The sequence below is a fragment of the Columba livia genome, chromosome 1 (assembly GCF_036013475.1).
Source record: "Columba livia isolate bColLiv1 breed racing homer chromosome 1, bColLiv1.pat.W.v2, whole genome shotgun sequence".
Classification (NCBI taxonomy): Eukaryota; Metazoa; Chordata; class Aves; order Columbiformes; family Columbidae; genus Columba; species Columba livia.
This window is the reverse complement of record NC_088602.1, coordinates 26,353,245-26,380,127: the sequence shown is the minus strand read 5'-3', so window position 1 is coordinate 26,380,127 and position 26,883 is coordinate 26,353,245. Positions and strand designations below refer to the sequence as shown.

The window sequence follows — 26,883 nt, the reverse complement described above, 5'->3', positions numbered from 1 at the left end:
ATGACTTGCAGATTTTATCTTACTCATCTAAAACATGTAGCTGAGGTTTTTCATGTGACAAATATAATGCAAATTTTCATGTATGAAAAATGTGTTGGTTTCTTTATCAGACAATAAGACTGACTTAAGGCTATTCCTTTAGGGAATTTAGTTAATATTCTAAATCCTATTTGCTAACAGAAGCTGGAAGTTAATTGAATATTCTCATTTTGTCTAGAGTTCTGACAGATCTTATACCTCAATGTATTCTTCAAAGAGAAGATAACTCAATCTTCTGTTGTCATCTTAGGTTACAGAATGATGCTCCGATAAATATCAAATGTTATTTATTGTTGAGGCAATATGAAACTTCACTCTGACACACACTTAATTGTAAATGTGATTTTATCTAAGTTCAAAATATCCAGTATAGGCTTGGTAATAAAGTTGTTGCAATCCCATATGACAAGTGTCTGCTGTCTGCTCTGACAAAATGAAGTAAAGGTTATGTGTATTCAAAATGACAACAGATATCTCTGTGTCTCACACTTTCCAGCTAGGTCAAGGAGTACAAGAAATAGTACATCAAAGTGCACATTTCAGAGAGCTGTTTCAAGGAGATAAAAACCTCATGGAAACTAAGATTACTGGATCCTATTTCTAGCAACCAAGTGCTTCTTGAAACTTCCTGATAGATGAATAAATTGATAGAGCTATTTATTATAATCAATACTACGTCAGTCTTTCTTAATCCTAGTGTTAGGTTACTTGAACATTAAAACACGTGGAAATGTATGTTTGTGCATATAAACTTACATATACACAAATGTATGCAAGCACAGGGGTTTGGAAAAAATAAATAAGAAAGATGCTGAGATGTTGAATAAAACACCATAAAAACACAAACCCATATTCGATAATGTCAAAATGAAATTTTAACTTTTCTCCATCACTTTAGCATTATTTTTTTTAATATGAACAAAATTAATTCTGAAGAAATATTAAAAAACCTGTTAAAACAAACAGGTTTAATTTTTTTTTTTGTATATTTGCATCATTTTCAAGCAATGTAATTTAAATTGTATACTGCAATACTCATTGATTAAAAAACAATCAAATGTTGACTCCTTTTAGGAGTAAGAATTACAGACATTAAAGAGTTATAGGATCCAGCTGCCATGTTATTTCTTCCAATATTAAAGAACAGACTTTTCAAACACAATCTTACTGTTGGTAGTAAATGATTCCAAAATAGCAGGAAAAAATATGTAATATCATGTTTCAATATATAAATTTTAGGAAGTAAATGTTCCAAGGTGCTCCAAAATGCAAAATGTTGTAGCAAAATTATCTTAAAATACTCATTTTGTTTAACAAAACTTCTATATTTCTAATTATTCATGAAGTACCTTAAGTGCATTAATTGCTTTTCTTTTTTACGAAACTCATATATATTGTTGATAAAGTCCAACAAAAATAATTTCTCATGTGAATTGTATCTCTGTTTGCAATAAATCACAAAAAGATCTTTGTGAAGATAAAGGGTCTGCCATATCAGTTTAGCAGACATTCTGATTAAGGGATTTCTTCAAGCTGTAAATGTTTTCATGCATTTCAGTGAGGAGATGAGAAATTAAACCAGTTCCTTGTGTTTGACATTTACCAAAGCTTTTAAAAACTAGTTTTGAAATGCCTTCAATGTAAACTTCTTTCTTGGAAGAAAAAAATCTTTATTGTATGCAGTTGTAGTCTAGGTGACAACTGAGTGAAAACAGAAAAGCAGAAATGCACCAGCTCTCAGGCTTACCTCAAACTCAGCATGCTTGTGGACATCTTCAGCTCTTTGTCGGTTCAAAATAAACTCTGCTTCATTTGCAACACGCACTATATGGTCTTTCATTGCATGACATAATAATCTAAAATAAGAAAAATCAAAATCAACCTTTGCATTTGACAGACTTCAAATAACCTATTTCAACAGATTTACTTAAAATGGAAAAAAAAAATTAAAGAAAATACTGTAATGCAACTGACAAATTAGTTGACAGTCCATATCTAAGGTTGCCCGATCTATTCAAAATTGCTTTGCTCTTCTTATCAGCAGGGAGGAAATATTTTTCAGGATGCAAAGATCTGACAGGACTGCCTGTTTAGTATCAGGAAGAACTGTTACTTTTTGTGTCAAAATGGCATACTCTCTGGGATTTTCCTTCCTGCACCATCAGGGAAACGCATTTAATTTCCGAGATTCTTACATTAAGAATTTGAAATTTCTACCAAATTCCACCCTAAGGTCGGTGTCTAGTGCCTAGAAGCAGCACAAATTAAAGCCATGACTATTAAAAATGAAAGCTTTGATTACTAGATCTCAAACCTACAGGATGGAAAGGTCTGAACTCTATTCTTCCCTCCTTTGGTGTGTTCTACCATCTGTGAAAGAAGGAAATCGCTTAACTTGAGCTAGTGTTTAATACGGATGTGTGGCACAGGAAAATACAAACGTTGGGACCTCTGTTCAGATATAAAGACAAACAAGCTTGGATCAAGGTTTCACAGTGGATATTCATGCTTTTAATAAGCCTTTGTATTATATTTAACTCTTTACTATTTTTGAAAGCAAAAAGCTTTTGGCAAACTATAAACTGAAAGAATAAAATTGTTTTCATAGTAGTCTTCAAAATTTAGCTTTATTTTTTAATTTACCCTGCTGGAAGATATGTTTTCGTATTTTACTTCTGTTAAGTGTCCAGATTTTTGTTGTTAGCAGGTAAGCACAGAACTGTCCTCACATATGAATTAAGTGTGAAAATTCCTGACTTTAACAAGCTTCTCTAATATGAGAAAATACTAGAAGTGAGTGTTTAACATGTCCAATCAAATTTTATATCACAAGTCTTCCTGAACTTTTCCATATTACATTAATGACCTGGAAGAAACTAACTAGGATTTCAAAACTGAACGCATGGATTTCACTTGTCTGCTAGCTACATATCCATTCCTGAATGAATAAACTATTGAATAAATGGAGCACAGTGCAAATTCAGTATGTTTGACTCAGCGGTTGTCTGAACAGGATTTCTATTTCCAAATGGCTTTAGGTGAAATAAATACATTTCTTAGACACTCCCTGCCACCTAGAAGTTGGTGAGAAAATATCAAGACTAACTTCCCTCCACTGGGTTTATTATTTGGGACATCTGGTCATAGTCTTTATACCTCAAAACCAATATAAGCTGCCTCTATTTATTAGCAATGGAATGATAAATACGTAACATCTTCATCTAAGTAGTATTTATCTGTACTAAGAAATGTTCACACTCTCTGTGCCTGTTTATCCACTGTAACACCTACAAGGGACTTCAAATGGATTCCCAGAGAACAGTGATTTCCACAAGTTATAAACAATTTGCTTGCCAAACCTCAGGGAAAAGATATTACAATAAATGTAATAAACAAACAAACAAACAAACAAATACATAATATATCTTTCCACACTAGTCTCTGGCTGCTTCACAGAAAATGAAAACTTTTATAGACATGCAGCAGATGATTCAAATTAGCTGGCTGAAACTCCTGGTGACCCCAGCTGTACCTCCTATCCTCCTAATGGACCTTTCTGCTCCAGGGACAGAGAGACCTGATGCATTTGGGAATGACTTTGGTGTTGCTGCAGCTTTTGGACAGCACATCAGGCAAACTAAGCTGGATTTCAGGTAACCTTGAAATGCCACAGGCCTTCAAGGTCCAAAGTCAAGATGACAAATCAGAGGGGACCAGGGAACATACCTGAGCTGTGGGTCCTGACTGCCTACAGCACTCAGATAATTACTTTGGTGATCACTCATTTTTTGGCTCTCCCCAACTTACACCCAGAAATTGTCCTAACTGGGTTACACCTGATGAACATCATGGTAATGTCGTAGTCCTTTGAATATTTTCCAATGTATTTAATTCTATACTAACTCAATCACATGCATCATGGCATAAGATTTAAAAAAAAAAAAAAAAGAAAAACAAACAAACAAATCTCATGCTTTTCAGGCATGAGAAAAAGTAATTACAGATATCTTTTGTATTCTTATTAAAATAAAATAAAATAAAATAAAATAAAATAAAATAAAATAAATCAACCAGAAATGGCTTGGAAAGGATCCCAAACCAGGAAAAAATCTCACACTCAATGGTATCAAAGGCTGCCAATACATCAGAAAAAAATTTCCCTTCATGCACTGCAAATAAGAGAAAGGAACAACAACCTCTAGGTCAGCAATTCACTCCATTGCAACATACATCTCTGACAGACAAACTCTCACAAACTATCTTTAGTTTGCAAAAGGCATTTCCATGAAATCTAGCTCATGAAATATGTCTTCAGTTCATGAAAATGTGATTGAGTCGCTTGCCTCCAGCACAGCTTTGGAAGGTCCTCTGAAGGTTAAAACCCTTTTATTTTCCAATCCAAATGTATTCTTCAGCAGTCTTTACTGTTTCATTTTGCACAAATTTTGCCCTTAGGTTTACACAACTCTTCTTACTCCTGTTGACCTTCTGATATTCCGTCCATCCCTATTTTCCTAGCCTAACTAAATCAGCTCTCTGACTTTCCTCATATGGGAAAACAGCTAATAAAAGAGATTGTCTTTTGGATTTTTACTAATTTCATACACTGATTGTATGTTTTTTGAAAGTGCATAGCCAAAACTGACAGCAGTATTCTAGACAACTTGTAGTCACTATTTACATAGTAATGTTAATGCTGCCTTCTTTTCAATTAAAATAAATTTTCTGGTGAGATTCTAAAACTGCGTTTTTCTTTTTTTTTTTTTTATAGCCCTATGTTTTGTGATTTTGCACAAGAAAATTTCAGTGATATATTGGTCTTTTACCTCCTCTGACATTTCCAAAACAAGAACCAACAGCCTCTAGCATATATTCTCAAGATCATTAACTGCATTTACTGTTAAGTTATATAATATTTACACAACATATTACATTGTGTAATATTTATACTAGGGCAGGTTTGAAACTCAGTATATCCCAATTGATATTTCAGTCATGTGCACAACTGTGTTTCCCATCCAGAGATTTTTACAGAACTCTCCCTTTTGGGGCAAAGTCTATTCTCTGCATCTTTCCCAAACTATCACCCTGTACTGGAGACACTCATCCAAGTCAGAAGGAGTTTGAGGCACAAAATGCATATAGACTTGGGAGATCTGAAATTTGAGAGCAGTACCATTTTTATTCTCCTTTAGAAAGAAGATGTTATTTAGTGAGATCTCATCACTGCCAACTGAACATTTGTTGTGACTCAATTATACCCACTGTTCTCATTCACCCTTGTATATATCCTCATCCCACCTTAGCAAAGCACCACTCTCAAAAGACCTAGTAGGTAGACTGATGTTGAGACAGTTGAATCAGGCCTTCTAGTCATACTTATCAATCTCTACACAAAGTTGTCTGAAAAGTGTCACCAGAGGCTTGCTGCACTTTTTGCAGTTTTCCAGTAAGCTGTGATTTACCAAAAGAAAAGAAGATATTGACCTAGAATAACATTTAACTTTATCTTGTGTGACCACTTCTTCAGATGCACCACTGAAACTCCTATGAGAATTGAAGCCAAATGTGCTGCTGTGCCATGCCCAAGCTGAGCTGATCTCAACCAGGAACTGATGACCAGAAAAATTCTTATCCTCTTTGAGCAGCAATTCTTAATGCATAAGGTAGAGATTAAACAGTGACTTGGTAACTTATGGTTTCTCTTTACCAAGACAAGCTTTATTTCTATTAATGCCCACAAATTTATGAATGTCAGTTAAATCTCCTTTACTAGGAAATGGGTTTGATTTGGTTTTAGACTGAATCAAAGCACTTTCAGTAACGAATCGATCAACAAACAAGTCTCAAATCACTTGTAACTCTAATCCTGGTACACTTCTATGAGGAAATGAGCTTTCTGTACAGATAGCTGTGAAGTTTCCAGCTGAATATATGGAAAATGGAAGTAAAAACTAGAATTAAGATATGCTGGTTTACAAATACGCAAAGGGTGAGTGTCACGAGGATGGAGCCAGGCTCTTCTCGGTGACAACAAATGACAGGACAAGGGGTAATGGGTTCAAACTGAACACAAGAGGTTCCACTTAAATTTGAGAAGAAACTTCTTCTCAGTAAGGGTGAGAGAACACTGGAACAGGCTGCCTAGGGTGGTTGTGGAGTTTCCTACTCTGGAGATGTTCAAAACCCACCCAGGCGCCTTCCTGTGTAACCTCATCTACGTGTTCCTGCTCCAGCAGGGGGATTGGACTATATGATCTTTCGAGGTCCCTTCCAATTCTGTGATTCTGTGATAACAGGCTTAAGTATCTATAGGAATAAGAGCAAATGGCAGGCTCTCCACCTAAAAATGGAAGGGTCTCAGACTTATGAGTGAGAGCAGATCAGGTAAGAGTATGTCTGAGGACATTTTGATTCATAAATGTGAGTTATTTGCAAATGTTGTTTAGGAGTAGGTAAGAAGTTATACTAAAACCACATAGTTTATGACAAACAGTGCTATTTGTTCACCTCTCAGAATTGAAGTGTGAAATCTCATATCTCACTTACTATTCTAAACTGACTTAGCTATCCTGCAGTCAGTTCTTCCTAGTAATGAGAACACAGAGAAAGACGGCTCGTAGTTGTTACATTGCTAGATAAAACAATTGTGCTTTTGTTACCCAATATTTCCTTCATTTGAGATAAACTAAAAAAGCAGATCATTCCCAAGCAGCAATTTTCAAAACAGATTACAAAATGAACATTTGTTATAATTTAGCTAAGGTCTTGCTTCCTCTATTCATTCCTGAAGTTCTGCCAACTCATATGTCCAGGGAAACAGATGTTTCTCTGACTTACTTTCATCAGGTGCCCACAGCTTAATTTTTCTAAGAAGTAACCTGGAAACATGCCACTTTTTCACCAAACACAGTTGTTCTGACAATTATTACTTTTAATGGCATTCAGAAGAAATGAAACCTATCATTACACTTGGTATTTATAATAGGATTCATAAACTGGTCTAACTTGAAGAGTTTGAAGTTCTACAAGATGTCATATTGCTATAAACACTTAGAAAGTAAACTCCTATAAACTTTAGAAAGTAATGTCTTACACAGGGGTCTGATCTTTAGCAAAAGGGCAGTGATATAAATTTACTAGAGAAAAGTTTGAAATTACATGATGCAAACACCAGCTACTGGGCTACAACATGAGCACACTGACAAGACAAACTTCACATAGGGTAATTATTAATGTTTCAGAAATGCCACACAAATCCAATAAAACTCAGAGTTGACTGTGGAGAATCTATTCCACTCCTCATAAAGATTTTCTAGTTTGCATAAGAATTTTCTAAATCAAAAGGAACTTCTCTCTGAAATAGTGAACACCCAGTAAACATCCAAGACCAGTAATTATAACTGAGATGGTCTGCATCTCAGAATCAGCCTCAGCTTTGAGATATGACCAGATCAGGCAAGCTTAGAAGGTGAGGGAATGCCCCAAAATCTCTGATAGATCTAAGAACTCCAGCTGTCCTGACCCTACAAATAGATATTTACCATAACAATGTACACTTTATCTAACACAAACTGAGTATTAGTTTGGAGGCAGAGAAAGGACAGGTGTAGTAAAGAATATGAGATTATAGAAAAGGACATCTAGCAGGAAGTTCAGGCTCATGCTTCAGCTGGCGTAGAAATACAGCATTCAGTGCCCAGTTTTACAGAAGTATCTATGACAGGAAACTTCTACTGATGGAAGAAGACATTTGGGATGAATTTCCATTAAACAGCCACTTACAGTTTATAAAGGATGCTTGCAATCAGAAGTTACAACTGGTGAGGGTGACAATACAGCAGCCAAATTTGGTTATATCTGTCAAAGACAGAATAATCAAACACCTTTGTTCTTATTTCTATGTTGTATTTGAGTGCTACTGCTTCCCCAGTGTTTTTTTTTTTTTTTTTTTTTTTTGCCTGGATTTGAATATATTGGATTTTGCACATGAGAGTGGAATCCTTTGCAAGTTGTTCTGGTAGGCCTCAACTACATAGTAGTCATGATGTCCGAAGACCAAGTATCTTGCATTCCTAGATGATTTAGGTGCACTTCCCATTCTGACCTCAGGGTTCCTGTGATCAAGATCATTGTCAAGAGAGAAACAAGGAATAAAATCCTTTCTTCATCCTTCTTGGACTCAACTACTAAATGAGTTCTTCAAGGGGTATCTAGGGATCCAACTGCAAATGTACATCATAAATCAAATATGGCAAATGGCACCATAGATATACCTTTTAACACAGGGCCCAAACATTTAAGTATTGCAGACAGTGAATAATGACTGTGAGCTCATTTACCACAAACTAAACATATCAGATCTGCCAAACTACAACAGAGGATGTCCAAAAGAAAATTTGCTGCTGTTACCCAGCAATCCTAGTTGAAGTAACATGGAAAGAATGTATGCCTTTATTAGCCTCCTTTCAGGATTTAATCAGCAATTCATCTAAATTTATACAAACACAAATTTCTAGTCTATTTAAACATTCTGCTACTCTTTCCAGGAAATTAGTGAAAACTCAACAAAACAGGGTTTAAAAGAAAAAAGACTCCTGTGAATTTTAAGTATCCTTGGAGGTAAAGGTAGGTGGATAAACACAAGCATATATTTTCATGGCTAAAGCAGAAAGCAGACTTAGGTACAGAGATTAACTTACAGAAACAGGGCTTACCATTTTAAATCTGAGATGAAATATAGTCTCACATTTCCTTACATTTATATTATGATCAGACTACTCCTACTATTTAAAATGAGGATATTCTTTAAAAAAAAATAAAGGAAAATATTTAAAATGAAGGGACTAGGTCATCTCTTTAGAGAGGTGAGTGTTGTGAAAACATAAGGGGGGGAAACTGAAGTTAAGAATAGTAATCTAATCCTGAAAGACTAATAGTTAATGATCTCTAACATTCACTTCTTAGGCAGGACAGACCCCTGAGATACTCCACTTGTCAAAGGCACCAAGGTAGAGAACAATCAGTTAACCACAACACTCAGTGTCCCATTATGTAGCCAGTTTTCTACCTATTTAGTTGCCCATCCATTTAGAATATAGCATTCTAACTCTGATACATGGGTATTGTGGGACACAGTGTGGAAACCTTGCCAATGTCAAGGTAAATTATGTTCACTACTCTCCCTATGTCCACAAATCTAGTTGTTTTATCATAGAGGCAAACAGGCCTGGTCAGGGATGGTTTAGGTTTTGTAAATTCATGTTGACTGTTCTCAATTACCTTCTCCTTCATGCAGCCAGAAATGTGTTCCAAAAGGACTTGATACATGGTTTTCCGAAGGACAGAAGAAAAGATGACCCACTTAGTTTTCTGGTTTTTTGGACTATTTTGAAGATGCGTGTAACATTTGCCTTTGTCCAGGTACCTGTGACCTGTCCCAGTTTCCTTGACCTTTCAGAGATAGTAGTGATCAGCCTTGCATTAGACGCACCCCATCAGGTATTATGGACTTGCATGGAACAATCTGTCCCAAGGAATCCTTGACTCAATCCTCATCTACTGTTGGTAGTTCTTCTCCATGAACCCTTTCACTAAAGAAAGTGGCTTGAGAAATCTTGGTGAAGACTGAGACAAATAAGGCATTAAGCACCTCAGTCTTATCTGTCACTAAATCATCCAGCCCATTCACTAACAGGCCACATTTCCCTTGGTCAGCCTTTTACTACTAATGAAGTGGTAGAAGCTCTTGTTGCCCTTGATATCCCTTCCAAGTCTCATTTCAAGTTGAGCATTGGCCTTCCTGACAACTTTCCTTACATTGCTCAAGCAATGTTTCTATATTCCTCCTTTCTAGCCTGCTTCTACTTCCACCTCTGGTGCGCTCTCTTTTTTGCATCAGAGCTTTACTATAATTTCCTTGGTTAGCCAAACCAGTCTTTTGATACATCTACTTCCTATCCTGTTCTTGCACTTGGATGAGGCTGTATTTGAAGGTCTGTCATCTTTCCTCCCTTGACCTCCACATGGGCCTTCCATGGCATCCTACCTATCAGTTTCCCAAATAAGCGAAAATCTACACTCATGAAGTCTACTCTGCTACTCTCCAACCTCACTTCCCCCAGGACCTCGAACTCCACTATTTCATGGTAGCTACAGCCAAAAATGTCATTAAATACCATATTCAAAAACAGTTCTTTGCTTGCTAGTGAATAGCAGATCCAGCTGTGTGCTGGTTCATCCTGTATCAAGAAGTCATTGCCAGCTCACTCCACGAATTTTCTTGACTGCGTACATTCCACCTTGTTACACTTCCAGAGGATGTCAGGAAGACTAAATATCCCCATGAGAACTAGGGTTTGTGACACAGATACTTCCTCAAATTGTTTAAAGAATGCTTCTTCCTTTGCTTACCCTGAATGGGTTGTCTGTAACAAACTCTCACCATGACGTCACCCTTACTGGACTCCCCTCTCATCCTGTCCTACAAGTTATCAACCAGACTGCCATCCGTTCCACTGAAGAGCTTCACGTATCTGAGCTGCTTCTTCACAGAGAAGGTAACACTCCCTCCTCACTTTCTCTGCCTGTCTTTCCCAAGGAACTTGTATCTGTCCATCACAGCACTTCTGTCACGCAGTGCAGGCTGTCCCACCAAATCTCACTCATTCTAGTGAAGTCATAGTTTTGTGATTGCATGCGGAGCAATTTCTACTTCTTGTTGCCCAAGCTGTATGCACTTGTGTACAAATTTACTTGAGGTGGGTTTTCCTATCTTATATCTTGTTCTCATCACCCTGCACCCTTTTCTCCTGACCTTGTCCATCACCATCCCACTTAAATGTCAGTTGTAACGTCGCTCCCACATTATTCCTAAAGAACTCTTTTCATGTTCCCTTTTACAGCCAACATCACAGATGCATCCAGCTCATAAATTAAGAAGCCTACTTATGTGTGTACCCCATTGTAAATCTGAAATCCTAATTAAGCTGCTATCAGTGAAGCTCTTGACATGTGTGATATGCTTAACCTCAGATATTCGTAGCATGAGACTGATCAAAAAGAAGTGTAAAGTGCAAGATCATAACCAGGATGTCTCTACATCATTCAGGTACATTATAGACAGTGTTGTCTTACACTTCCAAATTAAAAATCTCTGTATATGTTTTCCTTGAAAGTGCTAATTTAAAGCTATAATCAAACACTTTTGCTATACTAAAACAGGTCCTATTTTTAGAAAGCTGTATCAGTGTTTGTATGCTGAATTCTACAAACGTGTCATTCAGACTTTTCTAACAAAACATTATATAAAACTAGAAAAAACAGAAACAAATGGAGTAAATCAACTGATTTAAAATGAAAATGCAATTTATTAAAGTGACAGGTATATAGACATTATATGTTTTCTTAACTAAAACTAAACTGAAATATTTTATTTCACAACATTTCTAGTAAAGTCAAAGACCAGAAAGGCACTCAAACAATTTCAAGAAGAAACAACAAAAGTTATGTACTTAGAAAATCACCTTATAGCATCCATATATTAAAACAGATAGGCATCTAACTGAAGATATTAAAAATTATGATCTGCAATACATCTAAACCTTTTCATCCATGCTCCAATGAAAAGGCTTTCTCAAACTGTTGATTTATTACCCAGGTCTCTCAAAATCTTACCCAGAAAGTCCTTCAAAATGTTCTTACTCTTCATTTTGCTTTTAATAATTTAAAATTCAATCATTATCGCACAGCGATTATATGCAATTTTACATCCCATTAACCCTGCTTTGTTTTAATTATAAAGATCCTTTGTTAGATTCCTTTAAATGATCCAGCTTATAATTTCAGGTTATCCTAGGGAGCACTTTAATTCAGCTGCACATTCATCAACTGTTTATGTCCTGTTAATTGTTGACAACTGCACAATTGCATTCTCTAGCTGTGATTGATGAACTGCATTCACAAGTTTAGCTATTAAGCAGAATAAATATTTATAACAATTTCCAGTTAAAGCACTGTTATCTTTATACCCAAAAGGATAAATTAAAAACGGATGGGCTGATTGCAAAGAAGAGCATTCTAGTAATCCACACACACTTATTCTACAACATTTTCCTGACAAAAGTATATGGAGGAACATGTGTCTAAGGGGAGATTGATTAGACAGTTCTTTGATTGGATTGAAGCAGCAGTTCTTAAATACTACTTTGTTTTGAAAAGTTACTGTTAGAGGGGAGTAGAGGGTCCACTCATGTCTTAATACCTGACCACTAAAAATATGCAGATGTAGGATTTGTTCAGAATGAGAATTTTACCAATAGCAAGCATGCAATGATATCTGAAACCCCTTGCCTCAGTTGAGAAAATAAAAAGGGTCAAAATGGGATTCTATATTACTACCCAAGAACACAAGTTTACTATAATTATTCAGTTTATTTCCATGTAATATTTATTGTATAATATGCAATACATGACCCACTCAAGTGAGCACTACTATGGTTCAAATTTATATTAATGCTTCATAACAAGAAGAATTTCCAGTGAAAGGACTACATTTCCAACTGCTACATTGCAGTGTAACTTCAGTGTGCATTGAGAAAGTTTATATCAGCCAAAAATTGTGTATAAAGATACATGCTCCTGTTTTGCAGATACTAATGCTCCTATATTCCTATCTCAGATATTATCTAGTCTCCCTTTTTAAATGAATGTATGATTTAACCACTGAAATACCATCTAGATAAAAAAAATATCCCATAATAAAGAGATTATTTGATACTTTACTATTGGTAATGACATACTACTGGTGAAAAAAAGAAACCACATATAAAATGATCAAAACTCTTCAACAGTCATATTACTTTTTTTTTTTTTTGTTTATTTGTTTTTGCAACTGCACATATCAAGACATCTAGACTCACGGGGATTTAATGTACTGGCCAATACAAGCCACACACGTTACACAAGTGGCTCTGTTTGTCTTTGGCATTCCACTACCAAGAAGGGCAAAGAGTCCCCCTTTGCTACCCAGCTTGCTGGCTGAAAGTACTGACAAACATTTAACAGAGTGGAAGACTTTATGATACTGCGCTAAAATTACTTAAGGATTGATAATGCAGTATCTTAACAATTTGCAAAAGCAAGGGAGCTCTTACAAACATAATTTCCTGTGTGCTTTATAGGACTCAAATTGGACCAGAAATTCTAGATAAAATAAATCCTCATGAACTGTTAGTATGGAGAAGAGCATCTGTAGAGTGGATGTTGTGCTCCTAAAACAGATGGAGCAGCAGATGGGTTTACAGATTGGACTCCCTGGACTGTCTGGGTAAAACAACCTTACTGCTCTGGAAAACGGTGGTTCAATTCTCAAATAAAGCCAAACCTATATACATTTCACAGGAGCTCTATTTTTTTCTGTCAGTAAACAAAATTTTCAAAATTTACACATTTTCAAATTAAATATTTATTATATTAAATATCTATACAATAAATAACTTAATTAAAATGGCCTTTTCACAATATTTTTGGAACAGATGGTGAGGAAGTATTATTACCCAATGGATTAAATGCAAAATGACTACTTGTTCAAAAGCTTTAAAATTAATTACCTTCCTTCATTGATGAGCTCAATAAATGCAAGTCCTGCATTCTTCTGAATAGAATTTTGCCATTCCTAAGAAGATAAAATATGACATGATCAAAACCCAAGGATTTCAAACCACATTTCTGAAACTGATCCTGATGACTTCCTAAAGAAGCTTGAGTCTAGGCTGAACTTCTTAACAGTTTTGTTGGTGGTGGTTTTTAAACTTTTTTATTTTATTTTTTTTTTTTCAAAGAAGAATAACCAGACAATTATAAAACTGTAGTTCATTATGGTTTTCAAATAAATTTTAGGTGGTCATGTTTTCTGTTTCAACCTTAAGCAAGCTTTAGTTTTCCTTGTCTAGAGAACATAAAAACACATATTGTTTCTCCAAATCATACAGTTGTCCAGTGAACATACTAAGTGAAACAAAGTCTGGAAGCAGTAATTTCTTAACTTTTCTTCACTGTTAAACCTTGCACATTTTATCATACAGGGCAGACAATAATCTGTGTACCATCCACCTCTCTTTGTTTCTTCTCCATTATAAGTGAAAACAAAACAATCTCTAATAACAAACTGAGTTTTCGAAATTCTTTTACAATCAACATGAATTTCCAAAATTTAAACCACCTAATAGATATCAGAAGATAACAGCTTTTACTTCATTTACTTCATAAGTTAAAGAGAAAATTCTCAGTGTATCACAGCTTTTTGCCGTGCAACCCACTGCCTGTATCACACCAACAGACTTTTGATACTTGAGATGAAAAAAGGTCAAGATATCTCTCTAGTAAGTAAAGATTACTTTCTTTTGCAATAATTCCTTGAAACTTTTCTTACAGAGTTGTAAACATTTCCTTTTCATCATACAGAAAAAAAAAAACAAAATACTTTAGCTGAATTACAGTTCAGAGAGAAATTTTGCAGCCTGAGTCTTCATGTTATAACAAAAATGGGTAGAGAGCAGTACAGTTACAGAACTATTCTGCTTTACATTTCCATTTCTGCAGGACTAAAAAAAATCAGGCAGAAATCCCAGATACTTATTTCCTGATATGGGCAAAAAAAAATAGCTTTACACAGACAAGGAAATTTTCTCAAAGAATAGCTGTGAAAACTAGTTGCTAATCAGTAAGGTGCTTCTTGCTGATCCTATGAAAATTCACAGAATTTACCAAGTCATACGTCTTAAAAAAACCCCAACAATAATAATGTACTCATCATAGGTTTTGTAGGAGGCAAGCTAAAATACCCAAATAATGAACTTATTATTTACCCATTATGGAGCATGTAAGTCCTGATTAGGGAAGACAGAGTATCAGCACTCAAGCCTCTTGCTTGTGTGCCAGAAAACTATTGTAATAGATCCTTTTTTCCATGCTATTGATTTTGTTCTTTTCCAAATACAGTAACTGAACCAAGCCTAATGACCTAATTTTTGGAATCAATTAAATCACCTTGGTATAGTACAAAGTCACTCGAACTAAGAAGGAAAGGATTCGGTTGCTTAAACATAGGCACTGAGTGCCATTTTAGGAAACAATAGTCTGGGCTGGAGGTAATACTTGAGCTGTAGCATTATTTTTTTATTTAATGAGAGTCTTTTACTGGACACTATAAAAATCCTTATTAGTGTTTTCTTTTGAGCTGCTTTTCTGCACCACAGCTGACATGACTCTGCAGTCAGGAAAGCAGAACTGGTGTGACTAGAATTCAGGAAAGAAGAAGAAAGAATTAAAATAAAAAGCTTCTTAAGATGGCTAGAAGAAAACATGGTAGTCAATGGTGCGGAGTCTAGTTGGAGGCCAGTATCTAGTGGAGTGCCTCGGGGGTCAGCACTGGGGCCAGTATTATTCAATATATTCATTAACAGTTTAGACGAGGGAATAGAGTGTACTATCAGCAAGTTTGCTGATGACACTAAGCTGGGAGGGGTGGCTGACACGCCAGAAGGCTGTGCTGCCATCCAGCAGGACCTGGACAGGCTGGAGAGTTGGGCGGGGAATAACCTAATGAAATTTAAAAAGAGAAAGTGTAGAGTCCTGCATCTGGGCAGGAACAACCCCAGGTTCCAGTATAGGTTGGGAAATTACATATTAGAGAGCAGTGTAGGGGAAAGGGACCTGGGTGTCCTGGTGGACAACAGGATGACCATGAGCCAGCACTGTGCCCTTGTGGCCAAGAAGGCCAATGGCATCCTTGGGTGTATTACAAAGGGAGTGGTTAGTAGATCGAGAGTGGTCCTCCTTCCCCTCTACTCCGCCCTGGTGAGACCACATCTGGAATATTGTGTCCAGTTCTGGGCCCCTCAGTTCCAGAAGGACAGGGAACTGCTGGAGAGGGTCCAGTGTAGGGCAACAAAGATGATTAAGGGAGTGGAGCACCTCCCTTATGAAGAAAGGCTGAGGGAGCTGGGTGTCTTTAGTTTGGAGAAGAGGAGACTAAGGGGTGATCTTATTAATGTTTATAAATATATAAAGGGTGAGTGCCATGAGGATGGAGCCAGGCTCTTCTCGGTGGCAAACAATGATAGGACAAGGGGTAATGGGATCAAGCTGGAACACAAGAGGTTCCGCTTAAATTTGAGAAAAAACTTCTTCTCAGTAAGGGTGACAGAGCACTGGAACAGGCTGCCCAGGGAGGCTGTGGAGTCTCCTTCTCTGGAGACATTCAAAATCCGCCTGGACATGTTCCTGTGCGACCTCACCTAGGCGTTCCTGCTCCAGCAGGGGGATTGGACTAGATGATCTTCTGAGGTCCCTTCCAATCCCAAACATACTGTGATACTGTGATGCTAGTTAATTTTTTAATGAGAGACAGAAGTTTTATCTGTGTCTGCAAAAGACCAAGAGATTCCTGCAAGTCTTTTGCCAGATCTTCCTGCTCAGTGCATATGTCTCAGGTACTGTAGGACATCCAAAATGCCTAACTGTTTTTCAGGTGAGATACCTTAAGGTACCTAAAGAGCCATTAGATACCTATGTGGAATCAAATAAATCTGTCCTTATGTTTCCATAGGTACAAAATCTCATCAATTTACAAAAAAATCATTATTCATGACAAAAGTGTGTGAAACCTGCCCAAATATCTACTGAAAACTAGTGGAATCAGGGGGATTGGACTAGATGTTCTTTTGAGGTCCCTTCCAATCCCAAACATACTGTGATACTGTGGTACTGTGATAATGATGCAGAACCAGAAAGAAACTAGGATTCATGGTTCGTGCGTTGCTTCACTACAAACTCATTACTGGAAACTTCACTACAAACTCCCAACTCCCCATTAATCCACAAATAAGGGAATAATTACCACTACTACAATCTCCTCTCAGTTTTAGGCATAATTTAATATAACAGATTCCTGATACTGGTAGGTGAACTGTATTTGTGAAGAGGCACTTGGTTTTGTTTTTCCCAGTTTCTTTTTAAAAGACACAAACAAGGAACTGAAATACTCAGAAATGTCAACACTACAGTTGCCTTTGCAACTGGGCATTTGGATCACAGCATGCACCTTAAGAACTGGATTAAAATGTGGCATGATATGCCCAAAGAATGTACAGCATTTTTTTTTATACTATGTTAGATTCCACAGAAAATCTTTCTTACCCCCAAGATGCAAGAAACAGAAAGATGAACACCAAATGTAATGGACACGGTGATGGTAGTTGGAAAATTTATGCTATAGGTAAGTAGAATCATAGCCTAGACTTTTAGTTATAAGCAAGTAAGTGCTTGAACGACCGCACTACATCCCAGGTGGTTTTGGTTCAGCTTCATATCCTGAATCTTCTGTGCTTTATATGAAAAGCTGGGTGACTTTTCTGCACCTTAAAAATGCTGATGCCAATTACATGCTGAAGTAATGGAAGACTTTGACAAAATCATGTACCATAAAACTTCTTCTATACAAGGAGAATGTGTTGACCTTTCTTTGCCTGAAGCTTCTGTTTGACAGGACAGTGGGAACAACTACTACTGCCAGCAGTGCACCTCTCGGAACAAGGTAGGGTGTAGAAGACTGAAGGATAGAGGCATATTTAAAGATTAATGCACACAGTATTCAAGAATGATGACACATCACTTCTTTGAAAGGACTAAAACCAGACTGAAGATATCAATTTTTTTTTTTTAAAACAATTATTCATATTGAAACAAATTTAAAAATTGTCTTCATACACAATAATTAAATATCGTAACTTTAGACATTCAGTTCCATTATTGGCCAGTATGGCTATGTTCTAAATACTTTATATTATGCAAAATTCCATTGAATACATAAAAAATGCAATAAATTATTAGGATACTGACAATTGCCACCCCTCTGCCCCCTCCTAACTTGTCCTCCTCCTCTATTCTATCTTTCATTGAAAAGCATCACTGCATCCAGAAAGCATCAATACATGTTCCCTGACAAAAGGTTCAGCCTGAATCCTGTTATGAAACTGTCCATGCAGAGGAGGACAAGAGATGAATACAATCAGGACAAAAGTAAAAGGCTAGAACTTCTAAATCATGAACCATATCACAGTGCAGATAATACTTGAAATTCTTTTTTTTTTTTTTTCTTTCAAATCATGATGTACATTTTCTTACTCTCTCATATTCTTACAGTTTTGACTTATGAGTGTATTTTCTCAGTCCAATAAGATTCTCAAGGTTTTCATAATTTACATGAGAGCTCTCAATCTTTCCAATATCTGCAAGGAAGTTTAAAGTTGTATCACAAATTTCAAGTTTCTCAACAAACTGCAGTTACTGAATGGTGTAATAATCACCATACAATTCTCCTTCCACTGCAGTTGCCACTGTCTCAATCAATTGTATCTTCTTTGGAATTGTCTCTTCTCCATATTTTAAACTAATCTGAGTATTTTTTTTCCTTTTTTTTTTTTTTTTTTTTCCATTTTGAATATTTATTTGATTTTCTAGTGTAAGATATTAATAACTCAGCTGATACCTCAATTCTTCAATCACTGTATTTTAATCATAACTTATTGAGGTAGAGGAAATTCTATTATATTGACTCTCTTCTTTCTGGACCCCTGAATATGTTTGGAGAAAACTCTTATATAGAGCTGAACAGGTGCTACCTTTTATCAGGGTAAGGAAGAGGAAATTTTATAAAAATGTGTTTGCAATTCACAACATGCACATAATTTAGCTTGGGTTTGAAGTCCGTGTTGTAAAATTACCTTCTAAAATCACCAATAACTTGGTTTACTTCATTTAAGAGGAAAGATTCAAAGGGAATGTTACAAGATTGAAGGAATTGTATCTTTAAGGTAGAAAACCATGTCCAATAAAATTAGGTAAAACCAGAAAAAACAGCTGATTTCAAGATACAGCCTCATAAATTTCTGAGAAGATTATACAGTTTTTAAGATCATAGGATTGTCACTACCATTCCTAGAAGAACTGAACTAAAGATATTGGAGTCTTAAAACCTTCTACTATTATTTTGAATGAGAATCAGATCTAAGAATTACAATTTTACTGTCTTTAACCTTCTCTCACACTCACATGTATACTGCTGATAGATGATAAAACGTATTTTGGGTCTACTCTTTCAAGTAAATTTGGGATCAATTTTAGGATTTTATGATAGGTCATCCATTTTAAAAGTGACTATTTCCCACCATAAGTATGTTGCAGAATGACTGACGACATCCTCCTGGAAGGCAAACTGGAGTACACGGGCTTATAGCCAAATCACGGAAAACAAAAGAATGTGAAACTTTCACAACACTATTTATATAAATATGACTTTAACAATGCAGCAAATGTAACAGGAAGTTTTAGATTTCACTTTCACAAGACGAAAGCCTAATTTTTTCTCTATTTTCTTGACCTGGAGTAATGTTCCTTTTTGGATTTTTGAAAACACACAGAGCCTTGCCCTTCTGATCACCTGTGGTAATTGCCCAATTTATCTTGGAAGTGAAGTCAAACATTCCCAGAGAAGCATTTCGTTGTTATCTTAGCAGAGAAAAAAAAAAAATACACAATTGCAAAAACACGTTATCCAAACAACACTAGGGAAATGCCCAAATTTATTTAGATAATACAGTATTAACCTTAATCACCTCATAGACATTCTGCATATCTTCTAATGCAGACAGAAGATACATGCTAGGAGTTATACACATCTCCATAACTTCTTGAGCTTCCTTTCTGTCTGGAAAAATAGTTCTCCATTCAAGAGATACTAAAATTATTATTAACAACATGTGTTGTTATGTACAGCTATTAATTCCAAAAGCTAGTCCACATATTACTCAACCAATCTCTCATGTTAAAGGCAGATAACTAAATTGAAGTCTTCCAAAATGCACCACTAAAGATAAGACTTTTTGATGTAAGGAAAACTACTCCTCATATTGTCTCCATTAGGTATACAATGAAACCCCCCAAACTATGGTATATTTATTAACAATGATGGCCTCCAATAATGAGCTTTTTCACCTTTTCTCAGCCCTTTAGGAAATACCAGTTGACTCTTTCTGACTGTCTAGGTGTTTTTCTCTGATCTAAGATCCTTCTCAATTACATGCAACTTAATAGAGAAGTCAGGGGAAGACACTTTGCGATTTTAGGATACGAGGAAAGTAATTCTTTCAGTTTTCTGATCCTGCCTGTTTTGCCATGAATCTAGGAGACATGCAGATCAGCATCTCACTGATGTGTAATAAATATACTCTTTGGCATTTTTTAAGGAAAATTAGTCTGACACGCAAGAGGAAGGACCAGAAGATCCATGGTGACTCTGGTGTAGGTAAGATATTGAAGAAGAAAACCTGCTGATTACTAAAGGCACCTGCAGCAGTTTTCTGAGTATACAAGGATCTGGAAGGACATCTCACAGAGTAATCAAGACAGTAGACTGTCCAACACGTAGTAAAGAATACAGTGATGGTTTCCATTTGAAAGTTAGATTACCAGAAGCAGAAGGTCAACAGATTGAGATAAGGCTTGAAGATATTCCACACATGGACAGGAAATCAATGCAAGAAAATTCTCTGATATCCCTTCAGCGTAAAAACAGATAATGCAAAATTATCACATTTTGGAAAACTTTCAGAATTCTATAAGGCAAGTGAGAAACACTGTGGCGGGAAATAAAACAAAAAACATTCCCCCCTCCCAACAAACCACTTAATTTCTAGATTAAAAAAATATAAAGAAAAAGGTTTTCTCCTTCCCCTGTAACTTGTACTGGAGTCTATTTCTGGCTTTGGAAATTACACAAAGTGTATATAACAACCTATTTGTCTATAGGCTGTGCTCCGGATTGTGGAGAGCCTCAAATCAACATCAGATTGTAAGTATATGTTTAAGCTGTACCATATTTGATAATAGATAAGGACACAGTAGAAATGTTGCTTCTCTCTTGCTGAACCTTTATATAGTCCAAAAAAGATGACAATTTTAAAGAAAGTACTTGCTTCAACTACAAAGACTATTTAGTGAAATTAAATTTGAATCTGTAACAAAATGTGAAGCTACAAACCCTCAATTTGGAGCTACATTACTGGCATTTTCATATACCTTTCTCGTGCTTTGTACCATGTATGGATCTGCTGGATTTTTTTTGGGTTTTAACTTATTTCTCTCCTATCAAATGCCAAGATTCCTTCCCCTTTTTTTTTTTTTCTTGACTGCCACGGGGCAGTCTTTTCTTCCTACAACCTGGGCCACTCTACCTGCTACCTGCATTGAGCTATTTCTTTCGTGGCTACTCTAGAAGTATAATCAGTTAAGAATTACTATTTAATCCAGAGTTACTTTTTATTTTCATGCATCTGTTTCCACCATTGCATGTAATAGTGAAAGGGAGTGATCAGGAATATGGAGCTAGAAGTGGAGAAGACATGATACCTCTGCCAGTGTTATTTGGGCCAGAGAGAAGCCTAAGCTGAACACTGAAACTGAAGCCTAACAGTCTTTTGATGCAGAGATCTGAATTAACAGCTTGCTGCTACAAAAACATGAGATAAGTTTTCTCTCTTCTCCCCTGTGCTCCCAGGTTTGCAATCCTAACCCTTCTCTTTGGGTAGCTCTGGTGGTTTTCAAACTAGGGTCTCAGCCAGCTTAATACACTAACCCAGGAAACAAATGTTTGAACAGTTTTCAGGTGTGTTTCTGTCTTATGAATATGAAAAGCGGGGTAAAGCAGAGAAGAAGCTGCAGGACAGAAGCAGTGTAGCAGATCCAGAACTTTGTTAGGATAACTGTTTTCAAGATCCACTGGAAAAACAGATTATTGAAAAAATAAGTTTCTGCACATTTACATATGTGCTTCTATGTATCCTACACAAAATTTTAATTTAGACTTTTGCAGTGACATGATCTGCAGCATTGTCTCCTCCTAGTCACATTGGTAGAAATACAGAGACAATGGATAATCCAACAGGACAAATGGGAAAACATGGCCAAAGGTAAAACATCCAACTTGCTTCCCGATTAGGAAAAAGAAAGAGTAAAAAAGTACACCTCCATAGGAATTTGCATAATCAACCTTATTTCAGGACTGAAGTTATATCAGATTTAATTTCCTAAGTAGATTAGTTCCTGATTAACTTTTCTTTAGATTTAAGAAAAGTCATTATGACACACGCAATCACATAGAATAGTTGGGTTTGGAAGGAACCTCAGGAGAGGTTCAAAGCAGGTTCACCTAAAGTAGATTGCACAGGAATGTGTCCAGGCATGTCTTAAATGTCTCCAGAGAAGGAGACTCCACAACCTCTCTGGGCAGCCTGATCAAGTGCTCTGTCACCCTCAAAGTAAAGAAGTTTCTCCTCATATTCAGATGGAACCTTCTGTGCTTCAGTCTGTGCCCATTGCCCCTCATCCTATCATTGGACACCACTAAAAATAATATGGTCTCATCCTCTTGACATCCACCCTTGAGATGTTTAAAAACACTGGTGAGATCCCCTCTCAGCCTTCTCTTATCCAGGCTGAACAGACCCAGCTCTCTCACTCTCTCCTCATAAGAAAGATGCTCCAGACCTCCAATCATCTTTATAGCTCTCTGCTGGACTCCCTCCAGTAATTCCTTGTCCTTCCTGAACTGGGGAGCCCAAAACTGGACACAGTAGTCCAAATCACAGTATCACAGTATCACAGTATGTTTGGGATTGGAAGGGACCTCAGAAGATCATCTAGTCCAATCCCCCTGCTGGAGCAGGAACGCCTAGGTGAGGTCGCACAGGAACATGTCCAGGCGGGTTTTGAATGTCTCCAGAGAAGGAGACTCCACAGCCTCCCTGGGCAGCCTGTTCCAATGCTCTGTCACCCTCACTGAGAAGAAGTTTCTTCTCAAATTTAAGCGGAACCTCTTGTGTTCCAGCTTGATCCCATTACCCCTTGTCCTATCATTGTTTGCCACCGAGAAGAGTCTGGCTCCATCCTCATGGCACTCAACCTTTATATATTTATAAACATTGATAAGGTCCCCCCTTAGTCTCCTCTTCTCCAAACTAAAGAGACCCAGCTCCCTCAACCTTTCTTCATAAGGGAGGTGCTCCACTCCCTTAACCATCTTTGTTGCCCTCGCTGGACCCTCTCCAGCAGTTCCCTGTCCTTCTGGAACTGAGGGGCCCAGAACTGGACACAATATTCCAGATGTGGTCTCACCAGGGCGGAGTAGAGGGGAAGGAGAACCTCTCTCGATCTACTAACCACCCCCCTTCTAATACACCCAAGGATGCCATTGGCCTTCCTGGCCACAAGGGCACAGTGCTGGCTCATGGTCATCCTGTTGTCCACCAGGACCCCCAGGTCCCTTTCCCCTACACTGCTCTCTAATATGTAATTTCCCAACCTATACTGGAACCTGGGGTTGTTCCTGCCCAGATGCAGGACTCTACACTTTCCCTTGTTAAATTTCATTAGGTTATTCCCCGCCCAACTCTCCAGCCTGTCCAGGTCCTGCTGGATGGCAGCACAGCCTTCTGGCGTGTCAGCCACACCTCCCAGCTTAGTGTCATCAGCAAACTTGCTGATAGTACACTCTATTCCCTCGTCTAAATCGTTAATGAATATATTGAATAATACTGGCCCCAGTACTGACCCCTGAGGCACTCCACTAGACACTGGCCTCCAACTAGACTCCGCACCATTGACTATCACTAATCACTTTTCTTCAGTGTTCCTACTGCAGTTGGTGTAAAAAAGACAAATAGCAAACACTTCTGTTAGTGTGCTGCTATCACCGTTACTCTGAAGGGTCGTAACTTACCAAACAAAAATTAAGGAGTATGAGAACTCTAGGAATACCTTTGAAGAGAATAAATAAGGGCCATTAAGCATAATTAAAGTTGAGTCTAATATTGGCAACAGGAACAAATACATACAAAATTATTATAAATAAGTCTATAATGATAATCAAAGGGTTCTAATAATGTATAATATCAAAATGTAAAGTAGACATACAAATCATGTAGTATAGAAATAAAGGTAACTGTCTTAAGATGGAGACAGGTGAAATACCTGTGAGGATGGTGCTTGATAAGAAGCAACTGTGCATCAGAGCAGAGAATTCCTACTTAAACTTTTCTAGAAAGCTTTCAATAGAGTACGTTTAGTATCAAGAAGCATGGATTGTGTTTCTGTTCTATGAATCCTACATTTTGGGGCTGTTTCTGGTGAGTTGTAGGGAGCAGAAAATGATTTCTAAGATAATTTCTTCAGCTGCTTGGTTTCCGTGTTGGGCAGCTGCCAGTTTCTGACGCCCAAGGGCTATTCATCCCATACTTTGAGGCAGAATGCACATCTAGATGTGCTAGTGCGTACTGAAATCTCTCTAGGGCCTGGTTGATAGGTATGTGTATATTCTTAGAACTAAACCTATCACCGAATTTACTGAGTGAGAATTTGCTTCAAATTTGCACTGGCAAGGCACTTTTTTTTTTTCTTTAACCTCTCGTTGGAGTGGGATTAATTTCTTTATATTGTTTCAAACTTTTTCTTGCCACTTAGAACAACAGGCAATACACTCACCCACCTTACCTTCTGCCCCTTTCTGCCACTTTATAGTTTTGATTGCTGCAATATATGTAGTAGTATACAACTATTAAATTTTACATGCGTCAAACTGCCAGGAAGTGTTTTATGGACTCTGCTGCATGGGAGCAGATCCTTCACAGATCCTTTTTTGATTAAGTATGTACTGAATGGCTGCCTGTGATACGGAGGAACAGACTGAACTCAGCCCAAGCGGCTTCTAAATTTCCAGGTTAATAGATAAGACAATGTGGACAGACACAACTCATTTATGAGGCTCACACTGTCAACCCACATCTTAAAGGCTTAGCTGAAGCTCAGCTTACCCATTAATTACATATCAGGGTTTGACAAGTTATGAATAAACTCCCGGTGTAGTTTGTTTTATTTAAGGCATTTTAAGTTTTATAAGTTTTCATAAAAGTAAATAATTTACAGAATCTACCTACAGTTCAATTATAAGAAGGACCACGTGTTATCTTTTAGTTGAGAATCTCCTAATAGGTTTTAATTGCGAGTTTTAAGTAAAACATTTCTTGTATGTATATCCTTTTCCCCACTCCACATAAATTTTTTTGATAAAAACCTATTTACAAGAAATAGGATCTAAAGTAAATATTTTTCCTCAACACAGTAGTTCAGAAGTGAATTATTTTCATTCTAGTTTTGATATTTCCTTTGGAGGCTCCCAAATTACAATCTTGATCGAACTTCCAACATGGGGAAGGGAAAATCAAGAGAATGAATGATATACTGACAACTACAAAATCTGAAAATTTGCCTGGTATTCTACAACCTTAAATGACATAGTATTTTTTACCTAAAGTAACCATTAATCCATTACAATAGTTATGGTTTTAAACAGGTTGAATAGCAAGATGTCTTAAATACTAAGACAGTATTTTCTATTTAAGAAAATTAATTTCCCCTGTTAATAGATAAGATACAGAAAAATGTAAGTGGCATGAGGTAAAACACCTTTGGGATAACATCATTCAGTCTCTGCAGAAGCTGTATCCCCAAGGAGAAAAAAATTGCAAAAGGTCTGGAAGTAATTAGAAGCTATTGTAGTGCTTTGGCCACAAAAAAAAAAAAAAAAGTAAAAAAAGTAACTGAAATCTAAATCTGATGTAAGAAGGAACTAAACTGCAAAAATTATTTTATTTTATGTATGGTTTATTGAAGAAATCTGCCACTCCAACAGCAACACAGCTGTGACATGCTCAACTAAGCTGAGGGAACAAAGACCAGCTAATCAAGCACAGATCTTGTCAAACATAACACATCTTTATCTGTTTTATGTTAAAATAGACTAAATCCAAATGAAAATGCCTGTTTTATGAAAAGTGAAAATCATTATATGTTTAGTAACAAGTATCCAGAAAAAAATATATTTCAAGTACTTGATTGTATGCTTTTGGTTTATATAGTAAATAAAGCAAATAAGGTCTTCAAATAAACCTGAATTCTAATCTAGTGAAGTAGATGATACTAGGAAAAAGAAAATGGGTTCAGGGAAGCGAGTTACAGTGCAAGAGAGATTCTGAAAACAGAAAGAGTGGAACTTTTTGTTCTTTCCTAAACCCATGAATGATGCACTATCCCTACACGAGTTCCATTAGAACTTAAAATGTATTTTTCACAGAAACTCCAAATTCCTTTGGGGGAAAGGCTTGATTGCATATCCCTCAGAGTCTAAAATGCTGCCCATATGACTTGAATTATCCATGACATGTACCTTCAGACATTTGTAATGTGATATTTCATGTAAATTTAGACCATACCTTGGACATGAGCCCCTGGCAATGTTGATTTTATTCAGGAGCTCAGATAAGAAAAAAAAATCTGACATCCTTGCTAATCTGTAGTCATTAACATGGAATTTCCACCATAAAGAGCATAAAAGCATCTAATTTGCTGTAGCAAATGAAAGGAAAACAAACTTCGCATTTCCCTTTCCTTCTCAATGTCTAAAGTTACTTTGTTCTGTGCAAACAAAATCATATGTTTCAAAGGTTTTTAATATTGTCATCTGTCTTTTGAATGACACAGTTTGAACTTCCCCACATAATCTGTTAAATGTAATTCAATTTGAATATGAAGGATTTACCCGTGTTAGGAAGAAAAGCTATAGCTGCATTAGGATTACCAAAAAACACAGCACTTCATATAGTCTTTACAGTTCATATTACTCAATTATCATATGGAAAAGCTCAGGTAGCACTATCTGTTTTTTTAATAGAG

At 36.7% G+C, this 26,883-nt stretch overlaps 1 protein-coding gene across 13 annotated transcripts in view; it reads right to left on the bottom strand.

The window, feature by feature from the left end:
- The window catches only part of NBEA (neurobeachin), a 490,360-nt gene that overhangs the window by 231,568 nt on the left and 231,909 nt on the right, over positions 1 to 26,883 (bottom strand). For all 13 annotated transcript variants that reach the window (XM_065051668.1, XM_065051676.1, XM_065051716.1 and 10 more), the window contains 2 exons: positions 13,650 to 13,714; positions 1,787 to 1,895 (listed from right to left, as the gene is read on the bottom strand). In XM_065051668.1, coding sequence (XP_064907740.1) covers positions 1,787 to 1,895; positions 13,650 to 13,714 — 174 coding nt within the window. The remainder of the gene's footprint in view (positions 1 to 1,786; positions 1,896 to 13,649; positions 13,715 to 26,883) is intronic.